A 25,508-nucleotide genomic window follows, 5' to 3' on the forward strand; every position below is an offset into this window, starting at 1 on the left:
TGTGACCACTCAGCTGGATTACTGTAATGCATTTTATATGGGAGTTAGTGGGTCCGCAATCGCTTCACATCTTTTAACTGGCACAAGAAAGTTTGAGCACATTTCACTGAGTCTAGCTTCACTTCAGTGGCTGCCCGTCCATTTTAGAATTCATTTTAAAATTCTTTTATTTGTTTTCAAATCACTAAATGGTCTTGCCCCACCACACCTCTCTGAGCTTTTCCACCCATATACACTGAGCCCATCTCTCAGGTCAGCTCACCAGATGCTCCTCAGGGTCCCAAAACAAGGCTGAAGCTCAGAGAGGATCCAGCGTTTTCTGTTGCAGCTCCAAAACTCTGGAATGAACATTGCTGCACATCAGACAGGCCTCCTCACTCTCGAATTTTAAAAACTTTCTTAAAACCCACCTCTTTTCTTTGGCTTTTCATGTCACGTAGGTTTGTTGTTCCCATGTGCACGTATGTTATATCTGGGATGGGCAGTCCAATCTGTTTAGTCTATTTATTGTTTATGTTTTATTGTGTATTTTGCTTTTAGTTCTATTATTTTTATCTAGTTCTATTGTTTTATCTTAGTTTTATTATTTTGATCATGTTTTTACTCCTCTGTACAACACCTTGGTCAACTCTGGTTGTTTTAAAGTGCTTCATAAATATATTTGATTTGACTTGATTTGAAACCAAAGTCCAAGGTTCTGTTTCTGGTCAACCATGTGTGTTAAAGTTCATTTGAAGCTACTGCAAGGCTTTAGCTGTTTAAATCAAGCAAAAACAAATGTTTAGGATTTTTTTTTTTTTTAAATTGTTGTTTCACTTCAACTCAACAGGAAAAGCAGTTTAAGGAACCACAAAGAGGAAATTTTACACTTAAAAGACTAATTCTGGAAGATATGAGTTTGATCCAATTAACTCAGACTCTTAAAATGTCGTATTATATTCAGATAAAGGAATTACAATTTCATTTAACTTTTATCCAAAGCGACGTACATGTGGGAATAGATACATGAGGTAGGTAGGCGGGGCAGCACTAAGGACCTTGCCTTAGGGTCACTGGAAAACTGCACTCTGACTGGGATTTGAACTGCCAATCTTCAATGCCAAAGTCAGGGGGTGTCAGTCACTGAGCTATCCAGCTGCAAAAGAATTAGAAAATGAAAATAAATGAAGTGAAGAAAACACAGGAAGGCTTTAGAGAGAATCAGCTGCATTCCGGCAACGCTCTTGAGATAATAAAATGCAGTCTTTGTTGTGTTTCTTGGCTCCGAACTGAGTCAAAGATGACTTCAGATTTTCACTTGATGTGGTTTTAAGGTCAGTGCTGCAGATTCATTTTAAGATTAGGCTGTAGAAAGTTTGCTGCCATCCATAACTTGACATCTAAAGTATGTTTCTAGAGGGCCAGTGATTGGCTCTGGGTCACCAGGAGACACAGTGTTGTACATCTGTCCTAAAAAACTTTATGGAAACACAATGTTTTGGTCTCCAGAGCTTCATCAGGTGAAACTGAGGAACAGAGAACTGCCAGACAGATATTACTCCCTCAGGTGAGGCCAATCAGGGACCGTGAATCGTCAGGTGAGGTGGCTTCTAATTGGCTAAAAGCTCACAGTTGCTGATTGGCGTCACCTGAGGGAGTGTTGGTTATATCAGTGTGTCCTGTTCTTTGTCCCTCTGGCTCTTCTCATGAAGGCCTCAGGACCAAAATGTTCTGCAGAGTTTGTTGCAATGAAATGGAAGTCTTCCTTTACATGTGAATATTTACTCTTGCACAGCTTTCTATGAGAAAATGCAGATGTGCATAAACATTTACTATCAAAACAAATCCATCCATCTGTCCATCCATCCATCCATCCATTATCTAAACACTGCTTCATCCTCATTAGGGCTGCCAGTCTATCACAGGCTCAAAACATATCCTAGTTGTCTTATCCGGTTTGATTCACTGCCTCTTTAAAGCAGCTGTTGTTTCACTAAATGTCCAGAAGGGGCTGCTGGCGTGTCTTCCTTTGATTTGGGTGTTTTCATGAGTTTGATCAGAGGATGAACTTTATCCTTGTGCAAAGTTAGCTGCCTGTTTATGAGTGGGACAACAAACCGCCAATATCTACATGTTTTTGGTGGTCGGTTCCATTTCTACAGTGTTTCAAGTCTGATTTCTAAACAAATTCAGCTGCAATTTTGTGTGTCAGATGCACTTAAAGCCAGACTGGGATGTTGGATTTTTGGCCTTGTTTTCACTGCTGCTTAACAGAACCATGTTCAGTGCAACTGCTGTGGAACAGTTGATTCTTAAACGCATGGATGTTCCTGTATATCTCTCTCTAAGAATGTGAAATGCAGCCTCAGTGTTCACTTGTATTTTCTGACTCCTAAAACCCCAGTTTCACAACAGTTGCAAAACAGGACAGTGAAAACTCCGCCACTGAGTAGACCACTTCACATGCTTTATTTCAGCACCCAAAATAATTAAAAACATCTCGATTTATTATACATGTACAAAATAAGTACAGAATCTCTCTTTTTAAACCATGAAAGTGGGTCTGCTTCAAATTCTTTTTTAAGAAACCCTTCGCGAAAAAGACATCAACAAACAACATGAACAACAGGGTGGGAGACGTGTGCTGTTTTTCTCTTTTTAGTGAAGAGGAGTTTTTCCACAGGGGGGGTTCAAACAGACAGAAGGATCAACACTGAACACATGGGCAGGGAAATGATATCGTAACCAGAGTCACTTGCTTGTTTTTTTTATATCTACAAAAGACATGATTGCATGCATTACATCTGCAGTGATTACCTTTTCAGAGGACCTTTAAACACTTAAGAAGAAAACAATTGCACTGCATAGACAACAAGACAATAAGTCGATTGAGTAGCACCAAAGGTTCTGCAGGCATTAGTGGCATCGATTACAGTATGACGGCGAGTTTCACCATCAAACACCAATAACTGGACCTCATTGAATTGGTAATAGCACCGTTGAATGTTTAATGTTCCCCCAATAGACGGCTTGTGTAAAATATCCCCTTTTTCATTAAAGAAAAACTGGGGGTGACTTCTTGTTATGAGGTAGCCATCTACAGATTGCAATGAAGGTGAGCTTCGTTGTCTTGCTCTTTTGTCTGACCAATGTTCAGATGTTTTTTCTTTTCTTTTCTTGTGAATTTAGAACAAGAAGACACTTCACACTTTTTACAATTTATTTAACACCAGAAAAATGGTACATATCATTTGTTGTTTTCAATGTCCTTCTGCAGTGGTAGAAAATGGCAAAAGTCACCTGTGTTTCATTGCGAGTGCAGATCTTTTTCTCTCAATCTCCAGGGGGGAATTTTTTTTGTTTACACAAGTATATATTATTTTCTTGTTGCCAGTGGAAACAAAAGATTCTTTTTAAAGTGTCCTTGCGGTTGGTTTCGGTTGAAGTAGCAGTCCCCCCAAAAAAAAGAACTTCTCATGATTGGGAAAAACACAAACACCGTCTTCAGTAGAGTGTTTTTTTTTAAAGCATGTGGACCAATGGCAGCCGAATGTGAGTTTTGAATGCATAGAAAAAAGGATTTAGAGATGACTGCTAGAAAAAAAACAACAATGTCATGTCCATATTTCTTTCATTTTTACAAGAAGCAAACGGGGCCAACTTCGACGCCAAATTCCTGATCAGGTGCGCCAACATCCATAGGAGCAATGTCAATGATGGGCAGGCGGGATGTTTTCGTTGTCTTGTAGTCGATGACTGTCTTGCCCCATGCGCCAGTGTGTGACTGTAGAGGGAAAAAAACAAGGAGAACAAGGTCAGAAACTGCTCGGTGCTTCCTTAGAGGATGGTTTTGCGGGTGTAACTTTGCTCCAGCGTGAACTCACCGTGCAGCCATCCTCGCTGACGCTGTAGGTGAAGCGGCTGTTGCCCTCGGCTCTGATCTCAACGTCGTTGGATCCCTGGAGAAGCAGAGCCTTCTTCAGGTTGCCGGTGGTGGAATCCATGTAGGCGATGCTGTTCTTGCAGTGGTATGTAACGTTCTGAGAGGCCTGGTTGGACATCAGGCGCATGAAGGTCATCTGGATGCTGACGTCCTCGGAATCAGCTCCATCGGTGCCATACTGGAACTAAAGGGAGGGAAGAGAAGCGTACATAGTGTCACTGCTGTTGTAAGTACAGAGTGAATATGGTGGATGCATTTCTTTGGCTCTCTTTTCTCACCTGGAATCCACCGGTCATGGACTCACTGAACCAGACGTGCTTCTTGGAGTTCTTGCTGAGGTACCAGTTCTTCATGGGGATGTTGGACCGCATGGGGTGGACGCAGGTCTCACCGGTCTCCATGTTGCAGTGGACTCTGATGGCATCGAGAGGGGAGCCCTGGTTGGGATCAACCCAGTACATGCCTGGAACGAAGGGACACGGACCAGATTAAACCCAAGCTCTTCGTAATGTTATCTAACTTCTCAGTGGAACCATCATTTCCACTCACCGCTCTTCCACTCAGGGTGGCACATCCTCAGGTCACGGCACATGCGGGCGGGGCTCTTCTGGGTACCGTCGGGGCTGCGGATCTTCTCCACCTTCTGAGTCAGGGTCTTCAGGGTGGTGTCGACCTCGTTGTCACGATCGCGCTGGAGGTTGGGGTCGTCAGCACGGTAGCCTCCACGCAGGGGATCGGGGGCCTTCTCCTGAAGAGGCTGGCTGATGAAGTCGAATCCACCGCCGGGTGCTCCAGGGGGTCCGGGGGGTCCAGGAGGTCCAGGAGGACCCTGTATTAAGACATCAAGAATTTAAAAATGGCAGATTCACTCAAAGAGTCAGAGGGTGGGTGGATAGAAAAAAGACAGCAGTACAACTTACAGCAGGTCCCATCTCTCCGTTGCGACCGCGAGGTCCAGGGGGTCCGATGGGTCCGGGCATACCGTTCATACCATCCTTACCAACAGCACCGCTAGATCCAGCAGGTCCCTACGGAGCCAAGACAAAAGATTACCTGACATCAAATCATAAAAGTTCAGACTGCTGTTTGACTGAAGTGGAAACTAGCAAAGGTGTCAAAAACTACGACATGTACAGTCCGCTCATCGTGTTTATTATAAAAGTACTATAAGCAGCTGAACTGACATTTTCCTCCTGTCTCAATGGACAAAATGTCTCGTTGGAGATTTGTGGACATTTGTATGCGTAAATAATTGTGTAATGCAACAAATGGTGAATCATTTGTACTTACTCTAGGTCCAGCAGGTCCGGAGGCTCCAGCAGGTCCTCTCTCTCCAGGAGCTCCCTGGAGGCAGCAAAGGAAAACAGGAATGTTTGAAAAATCCTATCAGTAAAGGCTAAAGAAAGATTATAGTCTGATGAAGTAAAACAGAAAACGTTATGAATATATCTACTCTTGTGTGTTTGTTAAGGAGATCAAAATATATTACTGAACAAATCAAGTCGAAGCCTGAAATGTGTAAAGGGATTGATGCCAGTTTCGTCAGATGACAAAGCTTTGATTTCTTCCAGAAGTGTTAACAGCTACTCACAGCAGGTCCGGGCAGACCCTGCATGCCGGTGAATCCTCGGTGTCCCTTGTGGCCTCTCTCTCCAGCCTCACCAGCCTCTCCTCTGTCTCCCTTTGCTCCAGCAGGGCCCTGGAAAAAAGCAACGGGAGGTCAAGCTACCATGTTTAACAAATGCTGTGAGATTTCTGCAATATTTCAAAGTCTGTTTGTAAATTAGTGTGAGATATTATGTGGTGTCCAACGTACAGCAGGACCACGGGCGCCAGCAGAACCAGCAGGACCAGCAGGGCCAGCGGGACCCTAAAGGGAAGAAAGTAAAAACCGGTCAAATCACAAGTTATCAGCACGTGTTTTTAAAAAAAAAAAAAAAAAAAACAGGATCAAGATTTGCATGAAAGGGGACTTACAGCCTCTCCACGGTCTCCAGTCTTGCCAGAGGGGCCGACAGCTCCGGGGGCTCCAGGAGTTCCAGGAGGTCCAGGGGGTCCAGACATACCAGACTCACCACGGTCTCCCTATGGAAGCACATTTCCAGTGAGACAAGCAGCTAAAGGCTCATTTTAGAGAGATGCGTTTCATATTTAGGTATCATCAGGGGCTCAAATATGACAAAATATGTCCAGAGAAAAAGTGTTACCTTGGGTCCAGGAGCTCCGTCGCGACCAGGTGCACCATCGTGACCAGTAGATCCCTTTGGAGAGCAGAGGAGATGGTCAGTCATCACTGTTTGCCAGAGAAAGGCTGAATATGCATGTGAGAACATTCTGCCCTTAACTGAGACCTCATACCTCACGACCAGCCTCTCCAGGAGCACCAGACAGTCCAGGAGGTCCAGCAGGTCCAGGGGGTCCACGCTCACCAACAAGTCCAGAAGGTCCCTGCTTTCCAGGCTCACCCTGAAGAAAAACAAGAGTGGTCAGTCCTCTGGATGCAGGTGGTAGAGTTTTCAAGGTAACACACAGTCCTCTGTACATGAAATGATGACAGATTCATGGAATATTGTCCCGTCTTGTCAAATAAAAGACTGAGAAGACTTACTCCAGGTCCGGGCAGACCAGGGAAACCACGCTCTCCACGCTGTCCAGGGAGACCTACAATACCACGCTGTCCAGCAATACCTTGGGGTCCAGGGATACCAGCGGGACCCTGCACAAGAGGACACAACAGTCAGTTAGCAACATGAAAACAAATCCCTGCAGGACGTTTGTATGCGGTCGAAAACCTTCAACAAGCATCTATTGCAGAAGCACAGCAGGAACTCACAGGGGCACCATCAGCGCCAGGAGAACCCTTCTCTCCACCAGGTCCTGGGGCTCCAGCGGCTCCAGCCTCACCGGGGCGACCAGCAGCACCGGTCTCACCACGAGCTCCTCTTGCTCCGTCTTTGCCGACAGGTCCGACGGGTCCGGGGGGTCCGCCAGCTCCCTGGGAACAAAAGGATGGTCAGATACAAACAGCTCGGATCGCAGAAATCATCTGGTTATGTGCAGATGATGGAACTCACAGCAGGGCCAGGGGGTCCGACTCTGCCTGCAGGTCCAGGGAAACCAGTAGCACCCTAGAAAGACGCATGGAAAAACAATCAGAAATTAAACTTATCACCAGGAGTCTCATCTAATGCTGTAAAGTTGCCTTGTTTAATGAATACTCACGGGGGATCCAGCGCCACCACGAGCACCTTTAGCTCCAGGAGGTCCAGCAGGTCCCTGTTGACAGAAAAATTGAAGCCCAATTTAAAAATAACTTCACAAAATTTGGAAAATATGATCCTATGAAAGGAGTTCCATTCGTACAGTTCAGTCATCACTACCCGACATCGCTTCGATTAGTTTATTGGTGTCACATGTGGGCCGACCTACCTGAGGTCCAGCAGCTCCGACAGGTCCAGCAGGTCCAGGAGCACCAGCGTCTCCCTTGGGTCCAGTGTCTCCGGTCTCTCCCTTGGCACCAGACTGACCATCAGCACCCTGAGGTGGGAGGACACGAGACACATCAGCATCTTCACTGAGTCTATCTGTGCAGCATTTTTACACAACTGTAGGCATCTAAACATAAAAGTGAATAACTTACAGGAGGTCCAGCAAATCCAGCAGGTCCAGAAGGTCCAGTCTCTCCACGCTCACCCTGGTAGAGTGATGGTTGACATTTTAAGCTCATTCAGGTCATATTTATTACTGTATCATGGACCAAAAATGCAAATCTGCCTGCTTTAACCAGTCAACTTTGTTTTATAGAACATTTTAAGTGTATTTTGAATCAGGTTTTGTGTTGGGAGAAGAACTTACAGGGGAACCACGAGGTCCAGTGGGTCCAGCGACTCCCATGGCACCAGGCTCTCCCTAAACCCAGAAACGAAGTAAAAGAACAGAAGGTCAGCAGACAAGTTGGTTGGTCATCCTAGACACTTATTTTATAGTCAAAGTGTCAAAGAGTCATTTCAGCCAATGTGCAGATATCAGAGTCAGAAAGTAAAGAGCTGAATGTCTATTTTTATTATATTTTTGGAGATATATATTCATGATTTTCTAGTAAATAATTTGAGGAAATATGTGAAAGCTTGAAGGCTGTGTTCATATATGTTTGCTCTATGTGCAGTGAAAGCAGTTGACGTCAGTCGTGCAGGAGAAGGAGGAAAAGATCACGCAAACTCATTATATTAGTAGGTCCAAACCGATGCCTGATCGATCTCACCTTCTCACCCTGAGCACCAGGAGGTCCAGGGACTCCAATAGCACCAGTCAGACCACGGACGCCGTCTTTGCCAGGGGCACCATCAGCTCCCTTGGCACCACCATCACCCTAGAAAGGAGAAAGGTCGTTAACAGTTTATTGAGATTATATTTTTTAAAAAGTACACCCCCTCTTAGCTAGAACCCAAACATGTTACTACTTAATATTTGGGTGATCAGAAAACTCAATGTAACCATTGATTGACTAACAGTCAGGGGAAAATTAACACCCCAACACCAACAAGAATTGAAAGGGAGGAAAAAATGTCTAGTATTTGAATGAGTAATTTCTATTTTGGCATCTATCCTGAAGACTGAAGTGGTTTCCCTTCCTCTTTCTAGGTTAAGTACCCTGATAACTCCACTAAATAAGTGAAAATATGAAATTAAAGAAAAGAAATTAGATATAACTGTTTAGGTGACACAACATATATGAGCTGTATCGTCTTTTTTGAGCTTTGAAATGATGATCAGTAAATCAGTCAGTCCCATTATGTCTTAAACCGATGGAAACAGCTACTAACGGAGTTGTATTGACACTCACTCTCTCTCCCTTGACACCGGGGAGACCACCAGCTCCACGTTCACCAGGCATTCCCTGCATACCGGGGGATCCGACACCACCGGGGGCACCAGCAGCACCGGGTTCTCCCTGTACGAGCACAAAAACAGAAAATACCCACGTTAATACCCACCCATAATAATACATAAACACCTGAAAAAGAACAATGACCAGTGGACCATGTTAGGTTAACGTGCAGATATTGTGCATACTGTGGCATAGAAGGCATAAAAACAAGAAAATAAAGTTGAATTTTGCAGTTTTATGAACCCTGACTTTTATCATCTTTACTGATGCTCAGCAGGTCCTGTCCAGTCGCTTTAGTTTTAAGAAACTAATGCGGCAGTTTGTCTCGATCACATGCGAAGTGAAGCATGCACGTGTGGATCAATATTTAGAACAGATGACAGATGTGGAGTACGTTAGCTATCTACTTTGGATTGTTGGGTTTTCTGTCCTCTGTTTATAATCCGTCAGGTCTGTACCTTATACTGATATATATATATATATATATATATATATATATATATATATATATATATATATATATATATATATATATATATATATATATATATATATATATATATATATATATATATATACACATATACACAACTGAATTGAATTAAACTAGCTGAAATTTCAGCTGAAATACTTTTGCAGCAGGGCGGACATCACATGACTGAGGACATGTAAATCTAAAGTAAGCTGATCTGCTGCTGAATCGCTCAGACCTGCAGAATAGAGCCTGAGCAGTAGCAGCAGATTAACAATTACTGCGTTTTCTTGGCTGTCTCATCCTTTGAATCAGCAACTGGAATCAAAACTATGCTAATTTCTGCATAAGTTCCTTGTTTTTCTCTCCACTCCCTGAGCCTGGTTCTGCTGGAGCTCTTGTCCTCCTCTCCACTGTCACCAGTATTTATGGCTCACTGGGAATCCATGAGTTTCTCAACAATGTCTCTCAAATAGAAAACACTTTGAGCCAACTTGTGTTGTTTTAAAAGTGCTATATTAATAAATGTGACTAAAACACAGCATCGATCAAATACACCATGTTATTCACACGTGAACCACAACAGAATAAGGCATCTACAAGCACTTGAACAAAAAAACACTAAAACTGGTCGTATCAAAGAGGTAATTAAGGTAAACAATAATATGAATAAATGATATTTCCATTGTTTTTAACCGGCAATGGGTGTGTAGCCTCCAAAGTGACTCTTCTTCCAGCCTTAATACAAATGTCTATATCTTGGGCTGGCAAAAGAGATTTAAAACTACCCTTTTCTCTTAACTATATGCACGACTGACAATGAAATAAAAGCAAATGGACAGCATTGTTTGTTTGTTTGTTTAAAAGAGGAGTTTTGTTTGAGGATTGTTTATTCAACTGTAAAAGTACTGAATGCTAAGATTGTGCTTTTCATGATCATAAATGATTGAAAACAACATTCTCATCTGTTATAATTAAGGTCTGGGTTGAAAAACATTAAAGAATAAATAAATGAGCAGTTAAACAATAATGAGAGTGCGTGTATTTAATGACTTTCCATTTATCCATTTCTACTGACCATGTCGTCTTTATATGAACATAGATACTAGAAATGTTTTGTATCCTCGATGTAATGATGTTTTTCCAGTTTCAGGACAAAGCAGGGTGAGAAAATATTACTTTATTAATTATATCACCAGAATGTACTTAACCAGTTGTATTATATATATATTAGTGAAATGAAGAACCCTAAAAACACGCTTCCTACTTACAAATTTGGGGAATTAAAAAGATTTTAACTCCCAAATGAGGAGCTAAAATTCCACATATATTTAGAGTTTCAGACAGAAGAAATATAGAACATTTTACTTTACTTTTCTCACTGTATTCAGTTTTGTCCTGGTTAACACCTTCCAAACACAAAATGCTTAACTGTAATGTTAAATTTCAACTGTTGACATCAGGGTTCTTCTGCTTAAATTTACTTCATTTTATGTCATTTCAACCCTAGACTGGGCTGACATGTGAGATTTAGCCATCTTAACAACCAACCCAGTGTTTAGATGTATTTTTTTGTTAATGAACCTACCTTGGCTCCATCGTTCCCAGCAGGACCAGGAGCACCACGACCTCCAGCTGGACCGACAGCTCCGGGACCACCACGCTCACCAGGGAATCCTCTGTCGCCCTGAAGGAAAGGAGGGACACGTCAGTCACACCAGATGAACGGCGTTTACCAGAGAAGATGGTTTACTTGTGATGTGTGGGAGATACTCACTCTTGGTCCAGATGGGCCAGGAGGTCCAGCCTCACCAGGAGCACCCTGAACAAAGCAGGGACGGGGAGGAAAGTTATCACCATGGAGGATTTCAAAATGATGTGCAATGACTCAGCGTCCACAGGGGTATAGTGACAAAATCTCAAATCATGAAGTCGTTTGTGTTTTCTGTGCTAACTCTCTATGAGATGTCTGAACAGGATCTACATTCTACTCTTCATATGAAGCCTGAGCTTAAAATTAATCACAAGTTAGGGAGAAAAAAAAACTAACATCTGTGTGTTTACAGTTCCTTCACCGGAAAAAAAATGCTCCTCTCAAAACAAGGAAAAAAACTTATTTCAAGGAACTTTTACCTTGAAATAAGTGAAAAAATCTGCCAATAGAACAAGTGAAAAATGGCTTGGTCAGATTTCTTGAAATAAAATATGATATTTAGAACCTTGAGATCTTAAAATTAGCTGGGAAAACTTATTTTAAGCTCTATTTTACCAGGATAGTCAAGCTTAGGTGTCTTAAAATAAGCCAGATATGCTTAAAAAAAAAATAGCAGTTTTTTTTACTCAAAAATAGATTTTTGCTTTCATGTAACCTTTATTTTGATTTTTCTTGTAAAATTCAACTCAAAACAAGATAATTTCAAGATTGTTTGACTTAACAAGATATTTAAGATGCATTGTCTTAAAACAAGTCCCTCCATCTGCTGAAATGTGTCTTGTTAAGTGAATTTATCTTAAATCAAGTGGGATGAGACATTTTGACTAAAAATAAGACAAATAGACTTGGTAAGATTTAGAGTTTTTGCAGTGTTGCGATTCGTACCTGCTCACCAGGCTTTCCAGTCTCACCAGTAGCACCTTGGGGTCCAGGAAGACCCTGCACAAGTAAGAAAGGTAGAAGAGTTTAGTGCTAACAAGTGTGAAGAATGTAAATCCAAACAGAAGACAGAACACTGGCTGCTAGAAAACTCCTAAAACCCACCTGGAATCCAGGAGGACCAGCAGGTCCCTGCTCACCTTTCTCTCCAGCAGGTCCCTGAACAGAAAGGAGAAAACACAACGATGACAAACTCACATGCAACTCATCATGTGAAGTCAGCCTTAGAAAATACACAACTATGCTTTGCCTGATGTTACAAAAATACTGCCTGCTTGTGAATTTACAATCGTGTCGTCCTGCGGGTCAAATTGACCCGTTTTAAAATTTGAAAATGTGGGGGAAAAAATATTTTCACAGTGAAACTTCTGATGTCCACACTTTCAACATTTTTGGGGAAATTTTTGATCATTTTTTGGTGGAAAAAAAATGTTTAAAAAATATTTCTTTAAAAATATTCACAAAAAATATTTCTTTAAAAATATTCACAAAAAAGTCAACCAAGATCCAGCGAAATTTGCTGGATTTTGGTAAATTTTTTTGTGAATTTTCTGAAAGAAAACATCTGAAGTTTTACTGATATATATGGAATCACTTCAGACATTTTAGGATTCTCTTGGAACATTTTTACAAATTTTTAAAAAAAAATAAGATATAAGATAAAAATCTTCATGCCAAATTTGGGGGATTTTTAAAATAAAACTTTCAAGGGAACTTTTAAGGAATTTGGGGAGTTTTCTTCCTGAAGGTTTTGCAAATTTTCAGAAATCTGGGTAATTGTTTGCTGAATTTTTGGATTTTTTTCAGACAAGGAAACCCTATTTTTTGGTGCCTGTAAATGAGGACAGCAGGAGGGTTAAATAAATCAGATGAGATACGTACGGCAGCGCCAGAAGGTCCAGGAGCACCAACATCACCGTCTTTGCCAGGAGCACCCTGTGAACAACAACATGACCAAAAGCAAATTACCAACTGCTCTTTTGGCATTTTCATTTTGATGGAACACTCACAGGCTTTTAGTTTTAGAAATACAGATGTACTTACAACAGCGCCGACAGCACCAGCGGGACCTCTCTCACCAGGCTTTCCACTCTCACCCTGTTAAAAAGGCATAAATCCACACTTAGATCTTCTGTATGGGGGATTTTACACCAGTATTCCTGCTTGATCTGAGTTTTATGAGCTATAAAAAGACATTTTCCACAATATTCCTACATTTTAATTTATTGACAAAACGCATGATTTTTCCAGCACTGGACAGACTGTGCTTGCCTGGGAAAATGTAACAAATGTTTAATTTAAATAATGATCCTGTTTTTACATTTGACAACAAAGTGAGTGGAGGGGTTCTGTTTACTCACAGCGGCTCCCTTGGGTCCAGGGAATCCCATAACTCCAGGCTGTCCTCTGGATCCAGCGGGTCCAGGAGGTCCAGAACGTCCGTCTTGTCCAGGAGCACCCTAAAAATATTTCCATCAAAAAAGTAAATATCAGAGCCTTGATGGCTTGGAGAGTCCATCATTCTTCCCATTGGCGCATTCACGGAACCAAAAAACACAAAAAACGCGCCATATACAAGTACTGTTATGAAAATAAATCCCTCCAATCACAGTAGAGAATCCTTCATCTCACTATCAAGTGTAACAAATATTCACAAATCCCTTCAAGTCTCATTTAGTACATACAAACGCAATTCTCCCATTTTAAATCATTCAGTCTCAAAACCCTCCGAGACACCAAATCACCAACACAACAAGAAACTAATCGGCTGTCTGTGGAATTTACAACCTCTTAAACGATAATACTGCTGTAGATATCGAATTAAATTAGCGATTGTTGAGTAAAACTCATCAGGTTCACAGTAAAATATTCTTCCGTTGAGGTAAACTGAATGAGAGACTTATTTTAAAGCAGCTTGTGTTGAAGTGAAAGCAAGAAATAAGAAGAACCTCCAGATGCATTCTCACTCCACAACTTTCTATAAGTTCCACCTACGCTCTCAGGTAGCTGATGAGAGTGACCTTAACAGGAAAAAGTCCATTTCCAGGGACAGTCTCCTCTAATTAAAATACAGGAAACACTGAGAATAGATTCAGATTCTCTAGTGTTGCATGACAGATTTTCAAATACTTCAAAAACCCTCTGAGGCTCGGTACTCACAGCAGGTCCAACTTTGCCGTCAGGGCCGGGGCTTCCAGGGCTACCAGTCATACCCTAAGGAGACCAGGCCGCGTGTGAGATTCAGTGGATATAAAGCACACAGAAATGCTCCATCTGAAGAGAAATGCTGCAGATCTCACCTTGGATCCAGGGGCACCAGGAGCTCCAGGGCTGCCAGACTCACCAGTGGCTCCCTGAGCTCCCATCGCTCCGGGGGCACCACGCTCACCGGGGGCACCCTGTGGAGAAGAGCCAGGAGAGATGTCCATAAGTTGTTCTAGTCGGTGAAAATTATGATTTAAAGACACCTCAGTACCTCTCCAACCTCCTACATCCCTCCCATAACAACGACCACCTGAGCTCCAGTGATCAGAACACTTTCTGTCCCAAAGGTTCGCTCTGTCTTTAGCCAGAATTCCTTTCGCTCTGCTGCAGCAATCGATTGGAATTCCCTCCAAAAAATCTCTGAAACTGTCGTCTCTTCCATCATCTTACATCTTTAAGCAGAAGCTGCAGCAGACCCTTGGTGAGCGCTGCTCATGCTGACGGTTTTCACTGAATTGCTAGCATTAATTTAGGGTGTCGTTAACCGTCGTGTCGTCTTGCGGGTCAAAATTGACCCATTTTAAAGTTTTGAAAATGTGGAAAAAAAAATCTATTTTCACAGCAAAACTTCTGATGTCCACATTTTCTACGTTTGTGGGAAATTTTTGAACATTTTTTGATGAAAAAAAAGAAGTGTCAAAACAATATTTCTGAAGAACATTCACAAAAAATCAACCAAAATCCAGCAAATTTCGCAGGATTTTGGTTGATTTTTTTTGTGAAAGTTCTTAGAGAAAATATTAGAAGTTTTACTGATATATATGGAACCACTTTAGATAGTTTTAGGATTTTTTGGAGGATATTTACTCAATTTTTGAAAATATTTACAAAAATTTTCTTGCCAAAGTTGGGGGATTTTTAAAATAAAACTTTGAAGGGAAACTTTTAAGGAATTATTGGGATTTTCTTCCTGAAGGTTTTGCAAATTTTCAGAAATTTGGTGAATTTTTTTGCTGAATTTTTTGGATTTTTTTTCAGACAAAGAAACAATATTTTTTGGTGCCCGTAAATGAAGACAGCAGGAAGGTTAATCTCTGTTTCAACAGTTGTGTGTCATTTTTTTGTATCTATATTGTTTATTTGTTGTCTTTCTTCCTGCTGGGGCCTCTTGCCAGGTCATCACTGTAAATGAGAAATTGTTCTCAACTGATCTTACCTGGTAGAATAAAGAATAAATAAAATGATATCAGACTCTCCAATAATGCCACTTATGATGCTTTCAGTGCTGACTTCATATTATAAGTGACCAATGATCAAGTCAGCTGGGAATCTGGTAAGTTTGAAGACATTAAGGGGTATAAAGTTTAATAAATTTGCTTCTAATCTGGCCGAGGGTCACTGGGTACATTGACTGACTCACCTTGCCACCAGCAGCTCCATCAGCACCAGGGAAACCACGAGCACCGGGGCCACCCTAAAGCAAAAACAGAGAACCGTGTCAGTAGCTGTGAATCCCCCTGGGAATTTAACCTACTCTGAATGTTCAGAGCACTCTGCAGAAACACAAACTGCAGCGTTTCAACATTAGAGTCTCAAATCATGCGAGGATGTTGTGTATTTTAACACTGTGTTGCTGTGAGTATTTCTATGTTAAAGTGAAGGAGAACGACGTACACGCTCTCCAGGGGGTCCGCGGGGTCCAGCACCACCAGGCTCTCCACGAGGTCCTCTCTTTCCCTCCTCACCAGAGGGGCCGGGAAGTCCCTGAACTCCAGCGGGGCCCTGGAAAAGAAAGGAAAGTCAGTCAGATCTGCTACTTTTTTCTTCTATCACATAAAATGGTAAATAAATGGTGAGAAACAGCTGATTTAGTTTGAAACTCACAGGCTCTCCCTTGGCACCGGGCTCTCCCTTAGGACCAGAGGGACCGTGGTCACCCTGTTGGCAGAAAAGTGCAAAATCCACTCAGGCCCAGATGTGTATGGCGCTGAAGAATGACGTATCATGACAGGAAAACTTCACATAATCAGTCGGTCTACTCACAGTGTTACCCTTGGGACCAGGAGCACCAACAGCTCCCTGACCTCCAGCAGGACCACGAGCACCGGGGAAACCAGGAGCACCAGCAATACCAGCAGCACCCTGCAGGACGGAGAGGTGGGGAGTCAGAGGACTTCATGTGCAGGATTCTAGTGGAATAAACGTGATGGATGCGGATGCTACTTACAGGAGAACCCTTAGCACCAGGAGAACCATCAGATCCAGGGGCACCCTGTTGGAAAAGGAGCAAAATAAAAGTATTTTACATTTTTTCCTCGATAAAAACGGTGGAAATGACGTGCCTACTGATAAGTCCAGGATCTACTCACAGCAGGTCCGGCGGGTCCAGCGGGTCCTGGGTTACCGGGCTCACCACGGGCTCCCTGGGGTCCCTCAGGGCCACGGCCTCCCTGAAGACCGGTCTCTCCCTGTGGAGGGAAGCAACGATATTTTAGAAATCTGTACCTGTAATATCATGAGTGGATCTGGTAAATCAAACATAAATCACACTTTAAACCACAAACAAACAAACAGGTCATCTTTCCAATCTTAGCAACAACATATTACAGTAAATACAGACACAAAAATTACACCTGAAAAACATTTTAAGAGTCTCAGAGTCTGTAAAACTGTGGTGTACTGACATAATTCATTTACGCTGGTGGAAAATGACACACATTTGAAGTGTAAAATATACAGCTTGCACTAAGATTTGGGAGTTCAAGTCTCAATACAGAGTAAATAGAGACAAAATAGTTCCATGAATAATCTTAAATTGATGCATTATAGGCATGAATTTTAAATTGTTGGGTTTTCTGTGGTCGCATCCCAGTTTCTGACTGCTGTCATATCTCTGGCAGCTTTTTCTCTTCTCTCCTCGTCTTGATTCCTAAAATAATCCAGACATGTGTGACATCATCACAGGTGAGACTTAAAATAGCTCCTAGCAGGGAGGAGGCAGCAGAGGGAAGGTGCTGTTAGAGGTCTGCTGATGCCATCTGGTGGCTGAACGGTTCACCTGGAGTATTCAGGATGCTGTTTTTAAACTTGTCATCATGGTCTTTAATGGCTGACAGCAGCAAAGAGAATCTGAAGGGAAGTTCGTCCCTCGTTAATCCTGCAGATTCTAAAATCTCCTCCAAGTAAAATGACAGGGTTTCATATGGAGAGTTACTGAAGCCAATTTTCCTGCTAATAAGCAACATCAGGGAGGTTATGAAACAGCTTCTCGGGTCAGTGAGGGTTAAAAAATGATTAAAATACTAATGCAGTATTCTTGGCACCCTTTTGTGAAGTTTGACAGTAAAGCAGAGCGGCACTTTTGCACCGAATCCATGTGGGACAAACCGATCTGACCGGCCGTTTTGGTGCGTTATGTCCGGAGTACTGGCTGACTTACCTTAGCACCAGCACCGCCGGGGAATCCAGGGGGTCCAGCAGGTCCGGTGGGTCCCTAAAAAATACACATAAATGTTGTTAACAGCAAATACTCTGAAAATAATACTCTCTAAAATAATCTGACTGGAGAGTTGATGCTGAATCATTCCATTTATAGCATCCGCACGGTACCAAATCAACACTGTGTTGAATCTTTAGTTGTAGAAGTGTGTAGCAGTTAAAAGTAGGCGATAAAACCTGAAATGAAATGGTGGTAAATAAATACTTACAGGAGGACCAGCAGCACCAGTGTTGCCATCATTACCACGAGCACCCTAAAGAGGAGGAGGAGGAGATTACAGCAAACATTTGCACGTCTAACCAACAGTAAGAGACTAAATATCATGAATAAACTGAGCTCCAGTGCTGTTTTTCACTGGCAGGTGTTTTAATAAGCGGATAAGATTAGGAAGAGAGAAATGGAAGGGCTTACAGAAGGGCCAGGAGGTCCGGGGCGGCCTCTCTCACCAGGAAGACCACGAGCACCCTAGAAAAACACAAACACGATTATAACCTTCCTTTAAGCGTGTATAAATCAAGGCCTTGCAGAGACTCTATCCCATCAGTGGCAAAAACGATTTTAGAAAGTTAAAACGTACCATGGCACCGGGGACGCCGTTCTCACCAGAGGCACCAGACTCTCCCTGGAGACAAATACAGAAGCAGTTAGGTCTGGCGTTAGTGTTCAAACGGAAACATGGGTGCAGTTTATGATCTTACCTTGGGGCCAGCAGGACCAGAGTCTCCCTTGGCTCCATCCAGACCACTGAAACCCTGAGGACAACATCAACAAGCGTCACAATGGGCTCACAGCAGCTGAAAATGGTAATGTTGGTAGTGATTGCTCATCTAAACTCACTCTGTGTCCCTTGATGCCGGGGAGTCCGGGGGTTCCGGGGAATCCACGAGCACCCTGCATGAGGAGAACAAGAAATATGTCAAATTTCAAAAACATGCATGACGACTTTGTTGAATAAGATTCAAAATCTGCAAATGAGGAGGAAGAACAACTAGGACTGGATCTACTAAACGTCCTGGAAGACAATAAACCTCTGTGCCTTTATGTGTATTCTGACTATGAGCTTTCACATTAACGTCAGTGTAAGGATTATTCTTTCTGGCCGTTAGTGGGAATCGCTCACCTGAGGCCCAGCAGCTCCACGCTCACCAGGGCGTCCAGGTTTTCCAGGCTCACCCTGTTGAAAACACACAGAGAGGAGGTAAATATCGATGTGTGCAGACAAGCAATACACATTTACTCAAGATTTATGACAAACAACCAAACAATGACAACAAAACGACAAAGGTTTTAGCTTTAGCTGTGTTTTTTCTGCAGGTTATGCATGAATACACAAAGTGCCTCATTAAACAAAGACAAACAGTGAATCAACCAGTCATAAATCACTTACATCATCTCCGTTCTTTCCAGGGGGACCAGCAGGACCGCGAGAACCCATGGGACCCTAAACACACCCATAAATAACTGGATTAGCATCAAATTAAGTATTTTAGGTGAAAGTCTGAGTAAGAAGGGCACTGGGACGAAGTGATGTTGTGCAGATGTGTGTCAGTGGGTCAGCAGTTACAACAGCATCTAAAGGGTATGAAGAATTCTAGCAAAAACAATCATGCAGATTTCTGAAACTGACTTTTAAACTAATGAAAACTGGGGTGTAACATTGATGTGGATCAAGCTGGCATTTTCACCCTAAACTCAACGTGTTTATCTTTCAACAAAATGGAGAGAAATGCATGTTTAGTAGAACATCTTGGATACTCACAGCAGCTCCAGGCTCACCAGGCTCTCCAGGAGGTCCAGTGAATCCCTGAGGACCCTGAGAGACAAAAACAAAAGCAGTTCAATACAGCATCTTGTTTAATCATTAATTATTCATCTCAGATACACAAAAATATTTAGCTCAGAATGTAGAGGGGAATTATTAGTAAGTAGCTGTAATTGATAACAGAATACTTACAGAGGAGCCAGAAGGTCCAGGAGGACCACGGGGACCCATAGGACCCTAATGATGATAAAAAAGGAAGAAGCCATTAGATTTTCTCTGTTTCTTTCATGCTTAGCAAATTCAGGTGTCTTGAGAGAAGGAGACAGACAAGCCTTCTCACCATTGGGCCAGGAACAGGAGGGCCGCTGGATTTGGAGGGGTCAACGTAGCTCATTTGAGGAGAGAAGTTCTGTGAAGTGAAAGGATGAAGAATGGGCTTTGGAGAATGGCACATAAGAGCACTAAGTTACATAGGACATTTGAAAAGAGCATTTTTATTGTTACTCCGTCGCTCTGACACACATCATGCAGTATAAAGGCTTCTATTCCATGTTAAACTATGTTATAGCAGCATGTTAAAATGATTTTATGTGTCACTAAAGGTCATCAAACTGAACGGGTGAGGTTAACATGAGACTTTGTGCACTTTCCTCACACCTAAACCTGAAGAGAAAGGAGCTGTCTGCTCTCTTAGTGCTGAAATAGAAACTGAGAAATGTTCTTCTGATCTTCCTCCTCAATTCCGTCAGAGTGGGGTACAGACCTACATGCAGAATCTATGCAATTCTGCAAAAATAACCTAAACTGACATGAGTTTCCAACATGTAAACAGACAAGAGCCATATACAAAGCTTAATTGTTGACCTCTCTGGATGCTCTGACTTGGTGGTGATACTTACTCCGCCAAGGCCAGGGGGGCCAGGGGGGCCAGGAGGGCCAGGAGGGCCGGGAAGGCCAGGCTGTCCGGGGATTCCATCATTGCCAGGAGGACCAACTGGACCCTGCAGAAAAGGTCCCACAGATATGATCAATATTCATCACAAGAACTCTAGTCCTCAGCACATCCATTACACAGTAGGCTGCATATCTTCAGTTTTACTAGCATCAGTTACAGCGTAAAATCACACGCTTCTCTTTGTATTTGTGGTTCCACAAACCAAAGTAGAGATGAGATGCTGTTGTTGTGAATCATAACAAAAACAAATGCTGGTTTTTAATGTTAAAGTTGACTAATTATTGTTTACTTGACCTCTGAACTTCCAATGACCTCCTGACCTTGTGACCTAATTATCAAAGGTCACCGGTGACAGTTAGATCACAGCAGCTTCAGCAGCTTCTAGCTCACTTTGTTGGGGCTCATTTAGCAAATACACAGAGATTTTTTAAAGTTTTACTCAGTAAATGCTAAAATATATCACAAAGCAAAAACGATCCTCTAAAAACCCCATGAAAACAAACAGAATAACTAAATTCAGTGCTGCAAAGATGAATACTGGCATAGTTTGCACTAAAATGTTCCTGAGACAATATTATTTATGTAAACTACACAAAAACCAGCACAGCACAGAAACAGTGAGATGTCAGTGTTTCAACAAACACAACTCATTTCTCTTTCATAGAAGATAACGCTGTCTAAAAACACACATGAAGAAAGAGTTGCTTTTAACATTATTCTGGGTTTGTCCTTGTAGCACATCAACACAGTTATTAATAAATAACAGACAGGTGTCATTAAAGGACAGAACAGAACCTACGTCGTCTCCCTTCTCGCCAACGTCTCCTGGCTATGGAGAGACAGAAAAATAGAGTTAGGCTACACTTCAATGTTTCATCCAGATGCTAAAGATAAATGTATAATCTAGAACATCAGCAGCACTAAACTGCCAACATCTCTAGTCTCACATCATTTACTATATCAAAGTAAAAAGTGCAAAATACCTGAGTCACTGGTCCCACAACTACAAAATAAACAGAGGAAACAACATGTCAGCACCTCTTGAACAGTTATGGTTCACATTCATTCATACCTAACATCATCTAAAGGTGAAAGAGTTGGGTTAAGCTTTGCTTTAAGCTGTAAATAATTTTTATTTATCACTTTCACATGCTTTTATATGCTTTAAATTGCTATAACAAGCAAATTTGTGCTGTATAATCAATAAAGTTGATCTTATCTATAGCAGGTTGGGCATCAGGGTGGATTAAAGCATGAAATTAGGTATTTTTGCTTGATTATTAAGTTAAAAGCAATCTAAAGCATGACTGCTAAAGAATTTCCGTAGCAGAAAAGGAGGAAAGTAAAAGACATAAATGTTGTTTGGAAACCCTGTTGCACCCTGTAGTGTCACTGCAGGGGCAGGCATGCTGGAAATGTAAATATTCATTGCCAAACTTTGTCAAACAGAGGGTATAATCCATGGCTTAAAGAATGCTTATTGAAAGTGAACAAAATGTAATCCAAAGCGACTCTTTTCTGAGAAAATCCTCAAGCAAGCGGGCGGTGGGCAGGCAGGCTGAGGGCCTCAAGTCCGTGTGAGGATGGTCAGAGATGCAGCAGGGGGAAGCTAGGTGGCGCCACAATGCTAATTAAACCACAGAATTGGTGGGTGGGTGGGGGGAGAGTACCATCAGTGTCGGGGCAGATGGGGCAGCACTCTCCGTCTGGGATGATGGGGTCGGCGCAGTCGGATGTGTCCTCACAGATCACCTCGTCGCACATGACGGTTCCGCTGTCGCAGACGCAGATCTGGCAGGGCTCTGGTTTCCATACATCCTTGTCGTTGTACAACTGTCCGTCTAATGTGCAGCTGCCAAATGTGCCTGAGACCGAACAAAAGTATGATTAGCTTGGTGGTGCTGACAGTAAAAGACACAAAACAGTGAGGATTTAGATAGAAATGTTGTCTTCTGAAAGCTTGATGATTAGGTTTGGCATCAGAATATGCAGGTTTGCAGGTGTGGATTGTGGTGGGTGGGGATTCTGCTTGCAAAATACTGGAAGATAAAGTACATTTTGGGCTACATCTAGAGGTGTCCAGAGATGAGCTTCACTGATATGTGAGCAGGAAAAAAGCTTCCAATGAGTCCATGCATGTCAACACTGAAATAGAAGTCATTTTTGAAGTTATTTTCTATCAAAATTCAGCCTAAAGACAGAACCAAGGGCTCTAAAGTTACTGTCCAACATTCCTGCTCGGGTAAAGTTCAGGAGCTTCTCCTCTAAAACCAGGAGCGGAAAGTTACTCTGGGCCTAACCACATTTCAGGATGCAGTGGGAGGCCCGAGGTTTGGAGGATGGACGCGCAGTTCCAGAGTTGGCCACAAAGCGGCGCTGCTACCCTGAAGAAAGGAGGCCTTCCGCACCCTCTCCTGGTTGGTGATTAATTGATGTCTAGACTATTTCTCTGTCGACGTCAGACTTGAGCGATTTTTCCGTTGTCACTTTTTCAGCTCAACAAAATCCACTTTTATACAAACTTGAGTGGGAAAAAAAAGTTTAATTCTTTGTGATATTCATCCAAAGCACTGTTGCACAAGTTTAACCTCAAAACGACTTTTAAAAAGTCTCAATTCCTGTGTTTTATTACCTAAATAATTTAGATTTGCTCAGTTTTGGTGCGAATTTGGCGAAACTGTTTCGGCTTTTGGGATGTACAGGCTTTAGCACACATATGTGAACTAGAGAGAAAGTTACTTAAAACTTCTGGAAACTGCTTTCCAAACTAAACTTATATAAGAAAAGACTTAATTTCACTGATTTTCTATCTCAAATTTCTTTCTGCCTGCGCTCAGCCCTCTTTGAACTCAGTGTCCTGTCATTGCGCATCAGAGTGCAGCTGCGCCCCTCAGGTTTGCTCTCCAGCAGGAGGACGCACACTGAGCATGTATCTGCACGTCAGTGAGGCCAGCAAACAAAAAAGAAAAAATCCAGTCTATAAATTCCTATTCGCCTCCAGATCTCCAATAGAAAAAAAACACACAATCACTGCGTAATCAACTTTTCACCATCACTCTGCCCACCGGAGTCCCGCAGAGGACGATCAGTTCCAGCAAAACTGCACAGCATCCATCCACATCCTGAGGGTGCCAAAAAAGACTCAAGAATCAATGTTTGAAAGTGATACTTACTATCATCCTCGCCTTGAGCTCTCGCCAAAAGCACTGTTGCGCTGAGCAAGAGCGCTAACCGAATATCCACAAAGCTGAACATGTCTAAATATTAGACATGTAGATTCTTTGCGGAAAGGGGAATCCTCTTTTTCTCCTCAGACACCACTCATACACGGTAGGGTCCGGTCTGCGTGTAACTCCAATCCAGACCCTAGCAGAAACTCCCTACTGCCTAAACAAATGACTTAGCTTGGCTTTTATATGCCAAAACTTTTGGGGAGGTCCTGTGCGCACCAGATAAACTTGTACATGTTTGAGCGGCTGAGTCCCTCCTTCATCAGAGAGAGGGGGCCGTCTTAAAACATGTCAAACAAGTTCACGTTTCAGCTCAGACGTGGACGGTGAACACGGTCACCATCTACGCACCGGCTCTCCAGCGTTCAGACGCATTTGATCATCTTCTCGCTCTCCACGGACTTTCTTAATTGAGACGTGTGTTTGGGGCTGTTTTGTCTTTTCGTCGTACGAGCTGAGAAACTGCGCCGCTGAGCCCGATTTTAGCTGGATTTTATTAGTACATCCCCAGTTTATGAAGGATGCGCTGAGCAGCTGGGGGTTGATTTCAGCTGTGCAGGGAGTCGTTTTGTTTAAATGCTGCATTCCATGATGGGAAAAGAATTTTCTCTTAATAAACGAAGTGAGGATCTAGTATCAGCTGAAGTGACGTGTGCGTAATTACGCACGGAGAGCTATCCAGATGGAGATTAAAATGTCACCAAGCTAGTTTGTGGCTTCTTAAATGTTTGGAAGATGAAATGATTTTCTTATTAAAGCTGATTATATGCTTCTTCCCTTTACAGACATGCTTGAGAGGAAATCCTTTCATGTTAATGTGTATTTGTTTCTCTTTTTCTGGGTCTCCAGACCTTCCAAGATTTAAGCATTTGCAAGGAACTGCAGATTAACACCAGCACACTGTGTGTGCAGCACAAATGCAGAACTTTACACATACATTGCGTCCAGTCACAGTCATGTTTAAGGAAACTCCAAACCAAATGCCATCATGAAATGTGCAACATATCCCCATGAATGAACCTTTTCACCTCATTATCTGAACCCTTCGTCTACAGCTAATACCAATAACAGTGCTTTCACTTTTCTCATGAATTAAAAGTCATCCAACAGCAGCATGAAAAGAGTTTAGACTCGTGCACAACTATCTGTGTTAAAAATCCACTTCTTTTTCAAAAAAAGAGACATCCCATGATGTTAGAGAGGGAGAGGGAGAGGGAGAGGGAGGGAGGGAGAGAGAAGAAAACCTGGCAGATCCACAAAGCAGTCTGGTTACACGTCGTGGACACGTTGCAGCTTCTACAAACTACAGTATGGCCCAGTCTGACCTCTCATTTACTCTCTGCTGCTGTCTTCTTCTTCTTTTTTTGGTGACATTCAACCCAAAGACGTTGCCATGTCTTCACTAGCTGGAGACGACGACAGACGTGAGAAATGATCACATGCATACAGGCATGACAGAAATGGAGCATGTTCATATCCACATTCGAAATGAGAACTAAAAGTGTACAAAATAAGAAACACTCCTGTGATTATGTCTTGCAGTATATTGCAATGAAAGAATTCTTATAGTCCATCATGCAGCAACTTGTTTAACAGAAACTCATAAAACAACACAGCTACAAAGAGGACAAACCATGAACCAGTAACAGCAAATACCAGCAGCTAATGTCACATACAGGCTTTATACAAGGACTTGTGACATATTACAGGAAAAAAAATGACTGCTTGAGGGCATCCCGTGGTTTGTTATGCTGTGAGGGGCATTTTGCTGCCGTGGTTTGGATCTATTTGTCCCATTAGAGTTAAAAGTTCCTGCAAATCCATGCAAAATTATTCTGAATGCCTGTGAGGAAACATTTCTATGCAAGACGATGACACAAGGGGTCATGAGGGGTCGCTGAGCCGTCCAACGAATATGAATA

General features: G+C 42.4%; 1 protein-coding gene across 1 annotated transcript; it reads right to left on the reverse strand.

The window, feature by feature from the left end:
* Positions 1–2,425: 2,425 nt before the first annotated feature.
* Positions 2,426–23,741, reverse strand: col1a1b (collagen, type I, alpha 1b). The gene is made up of 51 exons (XM_023286363.3): positions 23,530–23,741; positions 22,027–22,221; positions 21,340–21,359; positions 21,156–21,185; positions 20,301–20,402; positions 19,742–19,810; positions 19,594–19,638; positions 19,399–19,452; positions 19,027–19,080; positions 18,760–18,813; positions 18,477–18,530; positions 18,338–18,391; positions 18,217–18,261; positions 18,051–18,104; positions 17,848–17,892; positions 17,580–17,633; positions 16,510–16,608; positions 16,368–16,412; positions 16,184–16,282; positions 16,025–16,078; positions 15,815–15,922; positions 15,561–15,614; positions 14,236–14,334; positions 14,096–14,149; positions 13,297–13,395; positions 12,980–13,033; positions 12,818–12,871; positions 12,041–12,094; positions 11,882–11,935; positions 11,060–11,104; positions 10,871–10,969; positions 8,766–8,873; positions 8,184–8,291; positions 7,778–7,831; positions 7,563–7,616; positions 7,352–7,459; positions 7,145–7,198; positions 6,997–7,050; positions 6,756–6,917; positions 6,531–6,638; positions 6,281–6,388; positions 6,130–6,183; positions 5,900–6,007; positions 5,739–5,792; positions 5,514–5,621; positions 5,213–5,266; positions 4,843–4,950; positions 4,472–4,751; positions 4,201–4,385; positions 3,864–4,106; positions 2,426–3,763 (listed from the first exon to the last, which is right to left on the reverse strand). Exons 1-51 carry the CDS (start codon positions 23,609–23,611, stop codon positions 3,617–3,619), a joined length of 4,341 nt encoding a protein of 1,446 aa, XP_023142131.2. The 5' UTR covers positions 23,612–23,741; the 3' UTR covers positions 2,426–3,616.
* Positions 23,742–25,508: the final 1,767 nt, after the last annotated feature.

This window comes from Amphiprion ocellaris, chromosome 18, assembly GCF_022539595.1.
Source record: "Amphiprion ocellaris isolate individual 3 ecotype Okinawa chromosome 18, ASM2253959v1, whole genome shotgun sequence".
Taxonomy (NCBI): Eukaryota; Metazoa; Chordata; class Actinopteri; family Pomacentridae; genus Amphiprion; species Amphiprion ocellaris.